Source organism: Ranitomeya imitator, chromosome 5, assembly GCF_032444005.1.
Source record: "Ranitomeya imitator isolate aRanImi1 chromosome 5, aRanImi1.pri, whole genome shotgun sequence".
Classification (NCBI taxonomy): Eukaryota; Metazoa; Chordata; class Amphibia; order Anura; family Dendrobatidae; genus Ranitomeya; species Ranitomeya imitator.
In genome coordinates this window covers 221,500,844-221,520,622 of record NC_091286.1, presented here as the reverse complement: position 1 = coordinate 221,520,622, position 19,779 = coordinate 221,500,844, and the positions used below count along the sequence as shown (strand labels likewise).

At 42.1% G+C, this 19,779-nt stretch overlaps 1 protein-coding gene across 1 annotated transcript in view; it reads right to left on the bottom strand.

The window, feature by feature from the left end:
* Positions 1–19,779, bottom strand: part of EZR (ezrin) — a 90,620-nt gene that overhangs the window by 41,128 nt on the left and 29,713 nt on the right. The window contains exon 3 of the mRNA XM_069725922.1: positions 6,751–6,834. Within this exon, the coding sequence (XP_069582023.1) occupies positions 6,751–6,834 (84 nt within the window). The remainder of the gene's footprint in view (positions 1–6,750; positions 6,835–19,779) is intronic.

Genomic DNA, 19,779 nt, shown 5'->3' with positions numbered 1-19,779 from the left:
CGATGATACCAGAGTGCTTGTGGGGAAAGCAGACAGGCAGTTTGTGGCCCCGATGACTAGCAAGACTGTAGGGTGTTCTCTCCTACACAAGGGTATATAGAGAAGAACACGCTGCAGTCAGGGCTGCGCAGGTGTCAGGATCCAAGAGCGCTTGTGGAGAACTGTACAATGTCATTAACCCTATTACATAGTATCAAAATTACATTTCCAGTTTAAAAATGACAAAAAAGAAGGTTTTAGTTACAACTTTCACAAGCACACGTATATGTACATATTTACATTATGTATGTATGCCAAGATGTGTGATAAAACATTAATAATTGTCTTCATTATGAGCTGATTCCAGGAAGTCTGTGTCCCTGAATATGTTACAGTAGTGAGAGCTTTGCCTCTGACACAGGGTACCGTACCTCCTGTACTACACTCACAATACCTTGAGGCTAGGGCTAAACTGTTCTTTATGCATGATCCACAGCTGCAGTATTTATCTGCAATGTTTAACTTGTTCAAGACTATAGCATTTTTTCCTATACATGACCAGACACATTTTTTCCACATGCATGCAGTTTTAAGAGCTCCACGTTGTATTCTTGCTCGGTTCATTCATATCATTTTTGCCTCTTTTTTATTATATACTAGACTGTGGCCCGATTCGAACGCATCGGGTATTCTAGAATAGGCATGTCCCCGTAGTATATGGACAATGATGATTCCAGAATTCGCGGAAGATTCTGCCCGTCGCTGATTGGTCGAGGCAACCTTTTTGACATCATCTGAACAAAAGAAAGAAAATGACATCGTCGCCATGGCAACCATTATGACATCTACGTCGATACTGTGCCCGTTGCTGATTATCAGAGACGCGGGATGTCTACGTCCTTTATGACATCATCGTCGCTGTGCCGGTCGCTGATTGGTCGAGGCCTGGGGGCCTCGACCAATCAGAGACGCGGGATTTCCAGGACAGACAGACAGAAAGACAGACAGACGGAAAAACCCTTAGAAAATTATATATATAGAAGATGGGGCCTAATTGTTTTTTTCTATGAAATACTTGTCGAAAATGGTAAGAAAAAAAGGAAACGCGTGCCTGTTTCTCACGTTTATTTTTTTCATGGCCACAACAGCTCACTGAAGTACATTTTATATAGTGTTCCCTGTTCAGTAAGAATCTATATATATAATTGTCTAAGGGTTTTTCCGTCTGTCTGTCTGTCTGTCTGTCCTGGAAATCCCGCTTCTCTGATTGGTCGAGGCCGCCAGGCCTCGACCAATCAGCGATGGGCACAGCGACGATGATGTCATAAAGGACGTAGACATCCCGTGTCTCTGATTGGTCGAGGTCGCCAGGTCTCGACCAATCAGCAACGGGCACAGCGACGATGATGTCATAAAGGACGTAGAAATCCCACGTTTCTGATTCAGCGACGGGCACAGTATCGACGTAGATGTCATAATGGTTGCCATGGCGACGATGACGTCATAAAGGTTGCCTCGACCAATCAGCGACGGGCATAATCTGCCGCGAATTCTGGAATCATCATTGTCCATATACTACGGGGACATGCATATTCTAGAATACCCGATGCGTTAGAATTGTCTAAGGGTCACTTCCGTCCTTCTGTCTGTCATGGATATTCATTGGTCGCGGCCTCTGTCTGTCATGGAATCCAAGTCGCTGATTGGTCGTGGCAAAACGCCCACGACCATTGCCACGACCAATCAGCGACGGCCAAGTCCGGCGGCAATATGGCCGCTCTTTCCTCCCCGCAGTCAGTGCCCGCTCCACTCCCCTCCAGTCAGCCCTTACACAGGGTTAATGCCAGCATTACCAGAGCGCGGTGTAACGCACTCCAGTTACGCAGCTATTAACCCTGTGTGACCAACTTTTTACTATTGATGCTGCGTATGCAGCATCAATAGTAAAAAGATCTACTGTCACAAATAATAATAATAAAAAAAACAAAACGTTACTCTCACCCTCCGACGTGTCGCCCTGTCCTCAGCAGTGCAAGTGGCAGGTTCCGGTGCTAAGGATGCTATGCGAGAAGGACCTGCCATGACGTGACGGCGACATCATCACAGGTCCTGCGCTCATACCAACCCTGGGACCGGAAGCTGCCGCGTGCACCGCACACAGGCCATAGGACTACAAGGGGCCCTCGGAAGGTGAGTATATGTTTATTTTTTAACCTGTTACATTCCTGGCTGGGCAATATAATACGTAGCTGGGCAATATACTACGTGACTGGCCAATATACTACGTGACTGGGCAATATACTACGTTTCTGTGCTGTATACTACATGGCTCTGTGCTGTATACTACATGACTGTGCAATATATTACATGGCTTGGCAATATACTACGTGGCTTGGCAATATACTACGTGGCTGTGCAATATACTATGTGGCTGGGCAATATACTACGTGGCTGGGCAATATACTACGTGGCTGTGCAATATACTACGTGGCTGGGCAATATATTACGTGGCTGGGCAATATACTACGTGACTGGGCAATATACTACATGACTGGCCAATATACTACGTGACTGGCCAATATAATACATGACTGGCCAATATACTACGTGGCTGGGCAATATACTACGTGGCTGTGCAATATACTACGTGGCTGGGCAATATATTACGTGGCTGGGCAATTTACTACGTGGCTGGGCAATATACTACGTGACTGGGCAATATACTACGTGTCTGTGCTGTATACTACATGGCTCTGTGCTGTATACTACGTCGCTGTGCAACATACTACGTGGCTTGGCAATATACTACATGGCTGGGCAATATACTACGTCATTGGGTAATATACTACGGGGCTGTGCAATATACTTCATGGCTGGGCAATATATTACGTGGCTGGGCAATATACTACATGACTGGGCAATATACTACATGGCTCTGTGCTGTATACTACGTCGCTGTGCAATATACTACGTGGCTGGGCAATATACTACATGGCTGGGAAATATACTACGTGGCTGGGCAATATATTACGTGGCTGGGCAATATACAGGTCCTTCTCAAAAAATTAGCATATAGTGTTAAATTTCATTATTTACCATAATGTAATGATTACAATTAAACTTTCATATATTATAGATTCATTATCCACCAACTGAAATTTGTCAGGTCTTTTATTGTTTTAATACTGATGATTTTGGCATACAACTCCTGATAACCCAAAAAACCTGTCTCAATAAATTAGCATATTTCACCCATCAAATCAAATAAAAGTGTTTTTTAATAACAAACAAAAAAACCATCAAATAATAATGTTCAGTTATGCACTCAATACTTGGTCGGGAATCCTTTGGCAGAAATGACTGCTTCAATGCGGCGTGGCATGGAGGCAATCAGCCTGTGACACTGCTGAGATGTTATGGAGGCCCAGGATGCTTCAATAGCGGCCTTAAGCTCATCCAGAGTGTTGGGTCTTGCGTCTCTCAACTTTCTCTTCACAATATCCCACAGATTCTCTATGGGGTTCAGGTCAGGAGAGTTGGCAGGCCAATTGAGCACAGTAATACCTTGGTCAGTAAACCATTTACCAGTGGTTTTGGCACTGTGAGCAGGTGCCAGGTTGTGCTGAAAAATGAAATCTTCATCTCCATAAAGCATTTCAGCCGATGGAAGCATGAAGTGCTCCAAAATCTCCTGATAGCTAGCTGCATTGACCCTGCCCTTGATGAAACACAGTGGACCAACACCAGCAGCTGACATGGCACCCCACACCATCACTGACTGTGGGTACTTGACACTGGCCTTCAGGCATTTTGGCATTTCCTTCTCCCCAGTCTTCGTCCAGACTCTGGCACCTTGATTTCCGAATGACATGCAAAATTTGCTTTCATCAGAAAAAAGTACTTGGGACCACTTAGCAACAGTCCAGTGCTGCTTCTCTGTAGCCCAGGTCAGGCGCCTCTGCCGCTGTTTATGGTTCAAAAGTGGCTTTACCTGGGGAATGCGGTACCTGTAGCCCATTTCCTGCACACGCCTGTGCACGGTGGCTCTGGATGTTTCCACACCAGACTCAGTCCACTGCTTCCTCAGGTTCCCCAAGGTCTGGAATCGGTCCTTCTCCACAATCTTCCTCAGGGTCCTTTCTCCTCTTCTCGTTGTACAGCGTTTTCTGCCACATTGTTTCCTTCCAACAGACTTACCATTGAGGTGCCTTGATACAGCACTCTGGGAACAGCCTATTTGTTGAGAAATTTCTTTCTGGGTCTTACCCTCTTGCTTGAGGGTGTCAAAGATGGCCTTCTTGACATCTGTCAGGTCGCTAGTCTTACCCATGATGGGGGTTTTGAGTAATGAACCAGGCAGGGAGTTTATAAAAGCCTCAGGTATCTTTTGCATGTGTTTAGAGTTAATTAGTTGATTCAGAAGATTAGGGTAATAGGTCGTTTAGAGAACCTTTTCTTGATATGCTAATTTATTGAGACAGGTTTTTTGGGTTATCAGGAGTTGTATGCCAAAATCATCAGTATTAAAACAATAAAAGACCTGACAAATTTCAGTTGGTGGATAATGAATCTATAATATATGAAAGTTTAATTGTAATCATTACATTATGGTAAATAATGAAATTTAACACTATATGCTAATTTTTTGAGAAGGACCTGTACTACGTGACTGGGCAATATACTACGTGGCTGAGCAATATACTACGTGGCTGGGCAATATACTACGTGGCTGGGCAATATACGTCACTGTGCAATATACTACGTGGTTGGGCAATATACTACGTGGCTGTGCAATATACTACGTGGATGGGCAATATATTACGTGGCTGCGCAATATACTACGTGGCTGGGCAATATACTACGTGGCTGGGCAATATACTACGTGGCTGGGCAATATACGTCACTGGGCAATATACTACGTGGCTGGGCAATATATTACGTGGCTGGGCAATATACTACGTGGCTGGGCAATATACTACGTGTCTGTGCTGTATACTACATGGCTCTGTGCTGTATACTACGTCGCAGTGCAATATACTACGTGGCTGGGCAATATACTACGTGACTGGGCAATATACTACGTGTCTGTGCTGTATACTACATGGCTCTGTGCTGTATACTACGTTGCTGTGCAATATAATACGTGGCTGTGCAATATACTACGTGGCTGGGCAATATACTACGTGACTGGGCAATAAACTACGTGTCTGTGCTGTATACTACGTCGCTGTGCAATATACTACGTGGCTTGGCAATATACTACATGGCTGGGCAATATACTACGTCACTGGGTAATATACTACGTGGCTGTGCAATATACTTCGTGGCTGGGCAATATATTACGTGGCTGGGCAATATACTACATGACTGGGCAATATACTACATGGCTCTGTGCTGTATACTACGTCGCTGTGCAATATACTACGTGGCTGGGCAATATACTACGTGGCTCGGAAATATACTACGTGGCTGGGCAATATATTACGTGGCTGGGCAATATACTACGTGACTGGGCAATATACTACGTGGCTGGGCAATATACTACGTGGATGGGCAATATACGTCACTGGGCAATATACTACGTGGCTGGGCAATATACTACGTGGCTGTGCAATATACTACGTGGATGGGCAATATATTACGTGGCTGGGCAATATACTACGTGGCTGGGCAATATACTACGTGGCTGGGCAATATACGTCACTGGGCAACATACTACGTGGCTGGGCAATATACTACGTGGCTGTGCAATATACTACGTGGCTGGGCAATATATTACGTGGCTGGGCAATATACTACGTGGCTGGGCAATATACTACGTGGCTGGGCAATATACTACGTCACCGGGCAATATACTACGTCACTGGGCAATATACTACGTGGCTGGGCAATATACTACGTGGCTGGGCAATATACTACGTCACTGGGCAATATACTATGTAGCTGGGCAATATACTACGTGACTGGGCAATATACTACGTGACTAGCCAATATACTACGTGGCTGGGCAATATACTACGTGACTGGGCAATATACTACGTGGCTGGGCAATATACCACGTGGCTAGGCAATATACTACGTGGGCTGTGCAATATACTACGTGGACATGCATATTCTAGAATACCTGATGCATTAGAATCGGGCCACCATCTAGTTATTTTTTATAAATCTGTAATCTATGTGGTTTTTGTTGGGAGCAGGGCTAGAAACACAATTTGGACTGATGGTGGCTTTCTTTTATTTTTATTTCTGGATATTTCTTTCATTGTGTCCCTACAAGGTCATTAAAATACATTTTGAGGGTTCATTTCAATCTTTGAATACATTTTTATTATTTCTGATTTCCCCCGGCATAGTGCCAATTACAGGGAAAATCAGCCTCCTGAGTTCACTACCGAGCTGATCTGGATATGCTAAGACCTACTAGCTCCTGCTCCCTCCTAGAACCCAGCGATCACATCATCACTAGCATCGGAGGAGGATAACGCTTCCCAAACTGTATACCCAGCGCTCACTTCAGTGTCCATGCAGTGAACAGGGAGGCAGAGATAGTAATAATTCATCTCTGCCTTATCTATGTTGGGTCCGGCTGTCTCTGACAGCTTGTAGCTGCCCGATTGGCACGTAGCTGCTGTAATGACGTTCTGAAAAATCACTAGAGAGTAATATGTGGCTTGGACCAACATCTCAATCGTTGGGTGGTCCACAAGTAGCTAACATACTGATCAAAATTTTGTAAATACTTTAAAGTTACAATGTCACAAGGCGTACCTGATCAAAAAGCTGTTTGCCAGTAGTGTTGGGCTGTATGGCAAATTCCAGCTCCGCATCCATAGTGGTCACCCGAACATTGACCTGAAATAAAAGATGTCAAATATCATGAGTACATACATACGACCCGAAGCATGTTATTTTTATACTTTTAATTATTTGCAACAGACAATAAAACTAAAAGAAAAAGGCAAATTAGAAAAAAGCTTTTGGCAAAAAAAATCCATTGAATTATATTAACACATTTAAAGCTAATTCTAGCAAACTGTAGAGTCTTATCAATGCGTTCATACAGAATACATACTAAATAAATACAATATTGGTCGTAGCATCATGGATTCTTATACTAGCCTGGAACTACTGGCAATTAAAATATGTCATACCCAATAATTGTCACCAAATTCATGAGTAATTAGATTTGCATTTTTATTAAAAAAAAAAGCTTTGCCAGGAATGTATTATGCAGCTTAGAGACTGGTCTGACATTTACATAAACATTTTCCTTTTCTACGACTTTCCTTTTTTAGGCTAAGACTGGGTTCACATAATGTTTAAAGCCACATACGTGGCTTCGTTAGGGGCTCCATCTAAATCTTAAAAAAAAAAAATATATATATATATATATATATATATATATATATATATATATATATATATATATATATATTTTCGGACGGAGCTTCGTATGGCCTCTGTCCCAGAATTGTTGGGTCTACTATTTTATTTGTCTACCTAAAACGTTATTGTGCAGATTGCCATCCCAGTGGAGAATAAATAAAGAATATTCTGGACACAATAAATTACATTTATTACTACTGTGTGAGAATGTGCTTAAATGTAGAACATGCAGGCAGAAGGAGCAGCAAGTTTATGACGGCAGTGCACCCTGTGTTACAGATCAGGTGCATCTCGGTAAAATTCAGGCCCATTTTGCAACTTTGGCACATATTGCTTGATGTGTTAGACACTTTTCTCCTTCTTATGTCATTTCTGGGCAGACACCGCCAGAATGAAGGTCAAATGGAGAATACAGTGACTCCATCTGCCTTAGGGCTCATCTCCACTTGTGAGAAAAACGGACGAGTGCAATCCGATAAAAAATCGGATTGCACTCGGACCAATGTTTTTCAATAGGTGACAATCCATTAGCGATTTTTTTCCCAGCCGAAATCGGACTGAGAAAAATCTGTGTCGGCTGAGAAAAAAATCGCAGCATGCTGCGTATTGCTGAGATTCTCGGACGAGACTCGCCAATGCAAGTCAATGAATGGCGAGAGAAAAAACGCACAGCACTCGCACCATACAGTAAAATCACACTGACAGGTTAGATGAGAGTAGATATATACACATAGAATAGTTATATATACATATATATATATGTCAGGGAGACACCTATATATATATGTTTATATTTAATGCAGCGCGAGACAGCTTAAAAGCTGGTAATTCAATTACCGGCTTTTGCTTTCTCCTTCCTAAACCCGACATGATATGAGACCTGGTTTACATACAGTTAGGTCCATATATATTTGGACAGAGACAACATTTTTCTACTTTTGGTTATAGACATTACCACAATGAATTTTAAACAAAACAATTCAGATGCAGTTGAAGATCAGACTTTCAGCTTTCATTTGAGGGTATCCACATTAAAATTGGATGAAGGGTTTAGGAATTTCAGCTCCTTAACATGTGCCACCCTGTTTTTAAAGGGACCAAAAGTAATTGGACAATTGACTCCAAGGCTATTTCATGGACAGGTGTGGGCAATCCCTTCGCTATGTCATTCTCAATTAAGCAGATAAAAGGCCTGGAGTTGATTTGAGGTGTGGTGCTTGCATTTGGAAGGTTTTGCTGTGAAGTAAACATGCGGTCAAAGGAGCTCTCCATGCAGGTGAAACAAGCCATCCTTACGCTGCGAAAACAGAAAAAACCCTTCCGAGAAATTGCTACAATATTAGGAGTGGCAAAATCTGCAGTCTGGTACATCCTGAGAAAGAAAGAAAGCACTGGTGAACTCATCAATGCAAGAAGACCTGGGCGCCCACGGAAGACAACAGTGGTGTATGATCGCAGAATAATCTCCATGGTGAAGAGAAACCCCTTCACAACAACCAACCAAGTGACCAACACTCTCCAGGAGGTCGGCGTATCAATATCCATATCTACCATAAAGAGAAGACTGCATGAAAGTAAATACAGAGGGTTCACTGCACGGTGCAAGCCACTCATAAGCATCAAAAATAAAAAGGCTAGACTGGACTTTGCTAAAAAACATCTAAAAAAGCCAGCACAGTTCTGGAAGAACATTCTTTGGACAGATGAAACCAAGATCAACCTCTACCAGAATGATGGAAAGAGAAAAGTATGGTGAAGGCGTGGTACAGCTCATGATCCAAAGCATACCACATCATCTGTAAAACACGGCGGAGGCAGTGTGATGGCTTGGGCATGCATGGCTGCCAGTGGCACTGGGTCACTAGTGTTTATTGATGATGTGACACAGGACAGAAGCAGCCGAATGAATTCTGAGGTATTCAGAGACATACTGTGTGCTCAGATCCAGCCAAAGGCAGCCAAACTGATTGGTCGTCGTTTCATACTACAGATGGACAATGACCAAAAAAAAAAAGCCAAAGCAACCCAGGAGTTTATTAAAGCAAAGAAGTGGAATATTCTTGAATGGCCAAGTCAGTCACCTGATCTCAACCCAATTGAGCATGCATATCACTTGTTAAAGACTAAACTTCAGACAGAAAGGCCCACAAACAAACAGCAACTGAAAACCACCGCAGTGAAGGCCTGGCAGAGCCTCAAAAAGGAGGAAACACAGCGTCTGGTGATGTCCATAAGTTCAAGACTTCAGGCAGTCATTGCCAACAAAGGGTTTTCAACCAAGTACTAAAAATGAACATTTTATTTAAAAATTATTGAATCTGTCCAATTACTTTTGGTCCTTTTAAAAACAGGGTGGCACATGTTAAGGAGCTGAAACTCCTAAACCCTTCATCCAATTTTAATGTGGATACCCTCAAATGAAAGATGAAAGTCTGAACTTCAACTGCATTGGAATTGTTTTGTTTAAAATTCATTGTGGTAATGTCTATAACCAAAATTAGAAAAATGTTGTCTCTGTCCAAATATATATGGACCTAACTGTACAACCCCAGGGAATGAAGGTAAAGTAGGTCAATGACCTATATTTACCTGCATTTGCGGTGAGGCGCCCTCTGCTGGCTGTTCATAGATCGTGGGAACTTTCCTAGAAAGCCTGGGAGCTTTCTAGGAAAGTTCCCACGATCTATGAACAGCCAGCAGAGGGCGCCTCACCGCAAATGAAGCTAAATATAGCTCATTGATCTATATTTAGCTTCATTCTCCGGGGTTTTGCAGCGAGGAGCAGCCTGCATTAGCGGAACTCCTTGCTGCAAAATGTTTTAACCCCTTCAGAAGGATTTACATCGTTGGACTTTACAGATCTGCGGAAGGTAAGTATATTGTTGGTTTATTATGTTTTTTCTTTTACAGAACGAGGGTCTTCAGTGATTGGATTGGGCGTTAAATAAAATATTACAACAACCTTTGATTTTATTTCATTAAAATAATTTTTAATAATGTGTGTGTTTTTTTTAACCCTTTCATTCAATTGGATTAATAATGGATAGGTGTCATAATTGACGCCTCTCCATTATTAATTAGGCTTAATGTCACCTTACAATAGCAAGGTGGCATTAACCCTTCATTACCCCATATCCCACCGCTACACGGGAATGGGAAGAGAGTGGCCAAGTGCCAGAATAGGCGCATCTTCCAGATGTGCCTTTTCTGGGGTGGCTGGGGGCAGGAGTTTTTAGCCAGGGGGGGGGCCAATAACCATGGACCCTCTCCAGGCTATTAATATCTGCCCCCAGTCACTGGCTTTACTACTCTGACGGAGAAAATTGCGCGGGAGCCCACGCCAATTTTTTCCGCCATTTAACCCTTAAATATAATAGCTAGAACGCCCAAATTTTGCATATACACACTACTGACATTAGTAGTGTGGATTATGCAAAAAAAATGGTGATTTGAGATGGTTTACTGTATGTAAACCAGGTCTCATATCATGTCGGGTTTAGAAAGGAGAAAGCAAAAGCCGGTAATTGAATTACCAGCTTTTAAGCTATCTAGCGCTGTATTAAATATAAATATATATATATATAGGTGTCTCCCTGACATATATATATATGTATATATACCTATTCTATGTGTATATATCTACTCTCATCTAACCTGTCACTGTAATTTTACTGTACTCTGCGCTGAATTACCGGCTTTTCAAAGGAGACCCGTGCGTAAAAATCGGACAGCAATACGGATGTCATACGGATGTTGCGATAAAAAAATCGCATGACACTCGCATGGCACTCGCAGACGTTACATCAGTTTTTTCGGTCCGTAAATCGGACCATTTTTTTCTCACACAAGTGGAGATGAGCCCTTATTCTAGTGAAAAGCTCCCAATCTCGTTTTTCTGGGCTTTAGATGGAAAGCCCTTCTGAAGTCTCAAACATAGGGTAAAACGTAATGTGAACATGGTCTGAGAATGCAATTTTGGTGATAAAATTCTTGTTCTTTCCCTTGCATAATAATATTAGGTCTGATATTCTTGGCAGTATAATAATGGACTGGCTTACAGAACGGATCTTACCAGTATACACTATATTATATTATATATATGATTATTCTAAGTGCACAAATATTGTGTCATCTAATATATAATTGCCTAGAATACTACTTCCTGCAATTTGTGCCAACTTCCGTGGCTTTGTCCGGAGCTAATGTCCGGAGCTAATGTCCGGAGCTAATGTGCGGAGATAATGTCCGGAGCTAATGTCCGGAGCTAATGTGCGGAGATAATGTCCGGAGCTAATGTCCGGAGCTAATGTCCGGAGCTAAGTGACGTCAACAGTGTCCAGTGTCTGATTGGTTGCCGCCTGCTGCGAGCGACCAATCAGAAACGTGCCGTACTGTGACACACTCCGCCCGCCATTTTGGTGTGATTTTTGAATTTTTACCTCACAGCAAGTTTCTACTGCGTGGAGGCGGGCCCAGTGACGTTGCTCTTCAAGCTCCTGCCGAATTTCGTCAAAAAAATGATAATACCATTTACCAAAACTATATATATTTAGTTGTGAAGTGGTTCAGTGACATTTTCACACCAATTTTGAACTTTTGTTTGGTGTTTTCTCCATATACTGCCTATTATTCACTGACTGTTATACTGAGAGACTGCCGTTTATTAACCTCTTCTTTGCCACATTGGGTATATTGCTCTATTATTTGCCACATAAGGACATTGTCCATTATTGCCCAGCAATTTCTTAAATAACAAGAATTGTCAAGAGCTGGTAAGTGCAGCCATTTTTTGTTCTTTCTTACTATTATTTATTAATTGTATTATTCTTACATTTGAATAAATAAAGTATATATGGATTCTAGACTCCCGATTCTTTAGAATCGGGCTGCCATCTAGTTAATAATAATTACAAATGTTTACAAATATCAACTCAAAGCAAAAGATTGACAAACATGACTTCCAGCTATGAACAGTCTGTGTATAAAGGTGCCTATACACCTCCAATAGCTTGTGCAAACAACAGCTACCCTTCTGAACCCCCCAAACTACACCCTAAAATAAAACAGCCAAATGAGAGGAAGACAAGGGAATCACCTAACCTACCCCTGCGCCATGCTGTGCAGTAAAACGGCACGGCTCGATTTTCTCTGTTCCCAGCAGTGTAGATTAATTAGTTTTACCCTGTGTGCTGAGTATGACCAAATCACAATAACATTAATAAGAAAACAAGGAAAAACATATACGGTAGATAGTAAGTATTAGTCTGCTAAGGAGGATAACAAGAAAGCTATAGACCCGGCAGTGATTACTTGGCATTTTTCTTGGAATTATTTTTGACTTAATATTAAAGCTGCTTAAAAAGTTATTGGGTCACTAACTCGCTCACAGACGTTTTGTGCAGATTTCCGTCCAAGTGGAAAATAACTAATGAGTATTCTGGACGCCATAGGCGAGATTTACTATTACTGGAAGTTCCAGCTGTGTGAATGTAGATCAAAAGGGGCGCCAATTCATGACTGCAGCGCACACCGTCTGATAGATTGGGTGCATCTTGTTAAAGTCCGGGGCCATTTTGCAATTATAACACATCTTCCTTGACTTGTCAGGCTGGGTTCCCACGATGAGCTTTTGATGTGCAGAAATTACACCTGGAATTGAAATTAAGTTACTTACATTTTTTATAGCGTTTGTGTGCATTTTTTTAACATGCGTATTTTCGTGGTATTGACTTTGCAGTTTTTGTCTCTTTTCGGTACGACATGCGTTAAATAAAGCTGCTTTGTTTTTGAACATTCCTGGTATTTGGCTTTGACTAACCTTTATTGAAATACTTAGGTGTGGATTACATGCGCTTTTGATGCTTTTCCGCCACGGAGCGCTTTTTTCCCCTTCCCGGCTCCCTTGACTACTACACTACTGAAAACTCTATGTCCAACTTATTCTTCCTAACATTTAGACCAGGAGCACTAGTGGCAAATTAATATCTCATTACGATGGAGGAGATTTGGTGTGGCCACATGCCGGTCATTGCTCAGAACCTGATCATATTTGGGCTGCTAGTAAGAATACAGTTCCGCTAACCTGTAAAAGTACATTTTTCATCAATCAGATGCCCTTGTAATGAAGATATTGGGGCCAGCACACTGATGAAAACAATACTCCAATTATAACAGAGGATGACAATTCACGCCAAGCTTCCATGTAAAGGACTGTAATGCCTAAAAATTCTTTAAAAAAAAATCCATCAAGCCTGATGTTACCGATGTGTAGAACAAAACAGATTATGTTTCGCTGAAGGTGCACTTTCATATACTGCTACTCATAAAAGTTGTTGACTCACTTTACTGGAAAGGGGTTTCACAACTTTGTCAGCAGGAGTGCGCTGCTCCTGTGCCTCCCAGCTTCCTCCTTGCCAGGGGATGGTGTGCTCCTGATTGTCAGCTTGGACCAACACCATGGACCCACCGCCGGCTTAAAGCCTGCACTCTGTGTGCATCAGAATGAAGCTGGCCTGATCAGAAATCTGGCCAGCTTCAGCACCATTTACAAGCTCTATTGAAAAGAGCTTGTAAGTGCTGTGCTCCTTGGGTAGAAGATCATTCACCTCTGATAAACAGCTGCAGATGTCGGCACACGGAGCAACAAGCAGGAAACAATACAATTGAAAAACCCTCTGTTGTGGGAAGCAAAGTTTTTTTTACACTCTGCGCTTTTAACTATTTATGATGATGAGTCATATTGTTTATGACTGTATATTGCAGCAGTCTTTAAAGGAGCATTCCTAGCACGTTATGTTATGGTCTTAGATATGCCATCATTTACTACGGCTCCCCAAAGTGAAAGTGGGTATGTTGCTGTTCCCTGTACATTGTGTGCAGGTATGAGCTAAAAAGACCTAGGTCCCTTCATTACTGCGATCAGACAAGGTCCTAGAGAAGGAAATGTTACAGCCTTTCCTAAAGATATGCCATACATTAAAATACACCTCTTTAAAGGGAGCCTGTCACCAGGTTTTTGCCACCTATTCTGACAGCAGCATAATGTAGAGACAAAGACCCCGATTCCAGCGACACATCACTTACTGGGCTACTTGCTGTAGATATGATAAAATCACTGTTTTACCAACAAGAGGACTAGTAAACCTCCTGCCATGTAGTCCTCCATATTCTTCAGCTGTATGTAACCCAGCACCCACCACTTATTGTCAGCTTTCTGCCTATGCACAGTGAACACAGAAAGCTGCCAATCAGTGGTGTGGGTGGGGTTATACAGAGCTCAGCATTTACAGAACTGCTAGATCTGCAGCAGATAAAACTGTGATTGTGTCAAAATGACAGTAACATGTTAAAATTCTAATACAGTGAAATTAAGAGATGAATTTAGAAACAGGCCTCTTAAATAAAGATAGCTTTCATTGCTATGTTTTACTACTGATAATAACATGGCACAATACTGGCTGCACTTGCCTGTTATACGGACAATAACTGTTGGGTGAGGTAGCTGGACTAAGAGTATTCTATTGTCTAGGCAGGTAAAAACGTACAGTAAATATCATATTAATACAGCGGGTGACTGTTATCAGTGGTTTACCAAAGGCCCCCACACACATCGGATAATCTAATATGTATTGGGTCCTCCCAAATATCATTGACAGATAATGTCGGAAAAGAGACGCATCCTGCACATCTGATTTGGGACTGCTGATCCTTTTGTTCTCTCTGAGATAAGCCGCCTCCAGAAATGTCTCTCTCATAGAGAATTAAAGAGTAATTGGCCGAGACAAACGCTCCTCTGTGTGGGAGAGCAAGCTGGCAGCCGTGCGAACACATGCATCTTTACTATTCGGGGATGACGTGGAATAGTTATAATTATTTGGGACATTTTCCTGCGCATCTTAAAGTGGCCCAGGACTATTGACCATTATATATGGTGCAAACAGCTAAGGTCCTGACAAGGGGGTATGTCTCAGAGTGTAATAAGCGCCTTAGCCACGCCCTCGGGGAATCCCGTGGGCCACGCCCCCTTAGTAATAATTAGCGCTACATTAAAAAACATCTCTGTAAAAAAAAAAATACAAGAAGAATAAAAAGTTGCAAGCTCAGGGGAGCATCGAGAGTAAAAGGAGAGCAAAAACTGGCCACTTTCGACTTGGTAACAGGTTCTCTCACTAAGTATTCTTCTTTTTCTATACTGATATATCAAATAAATATAAGGTCGGACTTAGTGCACACATAAATAACTAAAAGAAAATTCCACTTTTATATTGAAATATTACATATCTGAACACATTTGCCAAAATCTGTAAAACAAAAAGTCGTGTCCCAAGAGTTACAGTAATTGGCCTAAGCATTGAGCTGGCTGCAGTGGTGACTATAGTTAAAGCTGAAGGTACGGTAAGTGGGATTAAAAAGCAGATGGGATTAAAAACACCTACGCACTAAGCCATCTTTTAAAACCTGGTAAATTGAAGCCCTGAGCACACTGACAGATGAAGCTGCAAAACAAAAGCAACTTGGCCTTAGTAATCAGCACCTGTACATTGCAAGCATTGATCTACCGTATGTGTCAGGAGATGGTGACGAGAATCCTGCTAATATGAGGGGGGTACGGACAATCTGCAGGAGATATCAATGTTCCCTGTCGTACACTGTTTATCTGTGTTATTGTTGGACGCCGATCACCGACTGTCGCCCGCAGTCATCTCCTGTGTGTGACTTGCAGCCTTTTCAATGGACATGGCCTACTTTAGAGCGTTTTCCATTGGGAGAAGCTTTGGAAAAAAGTCACATGCACTATCTTTTTTTCCCACAACTTGAAAAGTAAAAAAAGTACTCAGATGGCTGAACATATGTCTGTGAGCGGGGAGTCAGGAGGTTCCCAAACCCCCACCCCACTCAAATCGGTCCAGCTACCTTTGCTCTTATGTGTGTGTTTGTGGGCTGCAGGAGTTGTGTAGTTTGAGGGAAACGTTTTGGGCAGCCATGTAATGCTTTAAAATAACCATAGAAGCATTACATATCTGTGGGAGCCCCTGCCACCCCAGTGGGAACCCTCCACAACTCCCCATCAGTCTTTATTCACAGGGCTGCATCCTGTCCGCCACACATGGCGGCTGCTGCGTCTATGGCATCCGTGGTTTCATACTGACCATGTGTTGTAGACAAGACATCACAGCCCTACAAACAGAACAAAGTACTGCTTTGGTTTTCATTTTAAAGTATCGTAACTTGAAGCTCCTTGGCCCCAAAGCAAAATGGTTCCCAGTTCTGACAGGTCGTTATTAGTATTGGTCTTCTCATATGAGCCAAAAGAACCTTTGGGCTCCTTTAGGCCTCAGGATCCGTGTGCAAATGAAATCCCAGCACCCACTATAGCTACGCCTCTGCTGTCCACCAAATTTTACTCAGAACATACAACCCCTTTAAGTGGACATTAAGTCTACAGTTTTTGCAATGGGTATGGCACATCTCTCTTTCCAAGTGGCATATACCACAGAACTTGTGTCATAAAGGAGAAAAACCAAATACCCACAGAGAGCCCAGTATCTAGTGCATACGCCCCGCTGTATGAAAGGAAAATTGTCATCTTTATTACGCGAAAGGGGGGCATAACTTTGCTTTGAGGGGCACAATAAAAAAAAGAAAAGCGGTTCCAGAATCAGTGGAACAGCGACAATTGGAGTAGGCACTCAGTTTAAATAGGAAAAATCCTGTGAAATTCCCCCTTTAAGCACCGTACTGTATAGAATATGTACACGTTGTGTATTGTGTGTTTTGGGTGAAATATTTCCCTGCCTACTTATTTGTTGTCTAAACAGATTTGACGTCTGGCACAGACACTGTACAGCGTCCATATGTATAAATGGCGGTTATCGCTACACTGATTGCATAAGATCTATTGACATCAAATACGGATTGGTAGAAAAGGTGCGCACACAAAGCCTCCATTGTGCCGTGTGCGACCACATCCTGTGTGCAGGATATCCTTTACTAGGCTGGGACAGGCTGGCTTTTATTTTACAAAGCTGAAGAAATGTCCCAAGCACCAAGTTTCACTTTTGGACTTTTCTTGTTTGTCATGTTAAAGTGGCAGTTTTGGGGTTACCAGGAAAACAGAAATCGTCTGGCAGGAGTATTTAAATTAGGGCAATTTTATTAGCCTAACATTGCATGTAAAAATGCCAGGATGTTTTAGGGTTTTTTTTTTGTATTTGTTTGTTCCATTTTCAACATTACAAGTCACGAGATTCATAGGTTATATGAATCATAGATTCTTCTTTCTTTGTGACACATGGTTTGTAATGTGAAAAAAGCAACATAAAAAGACAACAACAAAAAAAGCCAAACAATTGAAGTCTATGGGAGAAAAATGCCATAAACTGCTTAAGGGCTTGCTCACAGGACCATAGGATCGGGCCGATTATGCTAATGACACGCTGTCAGAGTCTGATCCGAGAGCACAGGTGAGAAGATGGGGGTGTAATCCGAGTGCAGTCCAATTATTTACATGCAAAACTGAATGAGTGCATATCATCCGATTTGCCTGCGTTTGTAATACAGGCAAGAATAGTCTATGGAAAAAACACAGATCTGCGCTGCTCCATTATATAACAATGTTCTGAGTGCTATCAGATAAAACATTGGATAGCACTCGTCCAAGTTATACACTTGTGTGGGCGAGCCCTAAACAATAGAATACCTACAGTATGCTGCAATTTAGTGAAAAAGCCTCAAACACAAAAAAAAAACAAGTAAAGTGGAAAAACACCGCCACTGGGAAAATACAGTGTATGCCGGCTTGGACTGGCCAACAGGAGAACCAGAAAATCCTCCGTTGCGCCCCTGTGCAATAGTAGGCCACCACCCTCTTATATGGGCAGTACTTGGCACTATATACTTGACTCACTATGTACAGACACAGGCAGCATCTTATTTATGTAACAATCTGCCCAGTTCATTGTTGTAGAAATGTGATTGAGAATATGTCACATTTGCATGTAGCTGAAAAGTGGGCCCTGGAGTTGGTTACTGGCAGACCCTTGGCACCCCAGTCCGACACTGAGTGTATGAATAGCACGTGCTTCACTGTTGCTCCATTCATTCTCCATGGACAAGTTGATTGCTGTAATGCCAGGACTAGATTTGTTTATGTAGCCTTGGGATGTAAACTAAAATGTTTTTTTTTACACACTGACTACAAAATAAACATCTTAAAAAAAGGAAAGACCATCTTTCACTGGATTTCCTAATTAAAAACAAAGGAACTCCACCAATCGCCGCTATGCCACGGATTCTGGAACAGTTTTTTTTTTTTTTTTTCCTATGCCCCCTCCATTCCACAGTTATGACCCCTGGAAATAAATTGTCCCTTCAACAACTGGCCGTATAGGACAGAACTTCCCTAAGGGCATTTGATTTTTCGTCTTCTTCTTAAGACATGGCCAAGTCCACATAGAAGTACTTCAGCATACACCCAGTTTGTTGAAGGGAAAATTTACACATTACTTGGTGTGGAGGGGGAAGAAAAAGAAACTGTTCCAGAATGAGTGGAGCAGCACTATTGGGGGCAGGGTTGCCCACTGTCCAGAAATTTATGGACAGGCCATAACATTAGATATGTCAAAAACTTGGCACTCAAAGGAATTTTGGATTTTAATTGCGGTCCATAAATAAGTACAGACATTTCGGTCTCAAACGACCTTCATCAGTGTAAAAAGTGGACACAGTGTCCCGCAGAGTAAGTATTCTAGCTTACAGGAAAAGGTCAGGATAGAAGGCAACGAGGTAAACGTGGAATCCACCGCTTGTTCTGTGCACATCACGTGAATAAACGTAACACTTTATTTTGTGCAGCACATGAATAGCGGAAAATTTAAAACATCAGAAAACTGCAACAGAACTGCTGTTTTTTTTTCAATTTCTTCTCGTAAAGAGTTTAAAAATTTAGGTAATAACTAATATGTACTCCAAAATGCTGCCACTGACAAATACAACTCACCCAGAAAAAAATAAAAATACCATGGCTCCTGAGATGTGACAATAAAAAAGGCTGTGTCCTAAGGTCCTTGAGGGGTTAGAAAACAGCAATGTGCATTGGTGTGATTTCCCATAGAAATCAGTAAAGAGATTTTCAAAGAGTGTTGTGTGTTGTTTTTTTATTTTAAGAGCTGTTTTTTCTGTGGGTTTTGGAACGAGTCATGCCTGGCTGTGATATTGGGGTAGGTTTTTACTCTGAAATGGTGCGGTGTTTCAGAGAAAACATTGTATGAAAAGCCGGCTGGGGACTACAGCGAGAGACCTGACTAGTCCAATGCAATCCCGGCCAGCTTCTCCAGATGACTGACATCTCACTATAGGACTCTGAGTGGTTTGTGATCCAGGTTAGGACACCGCTTCACCGACACATGTGAC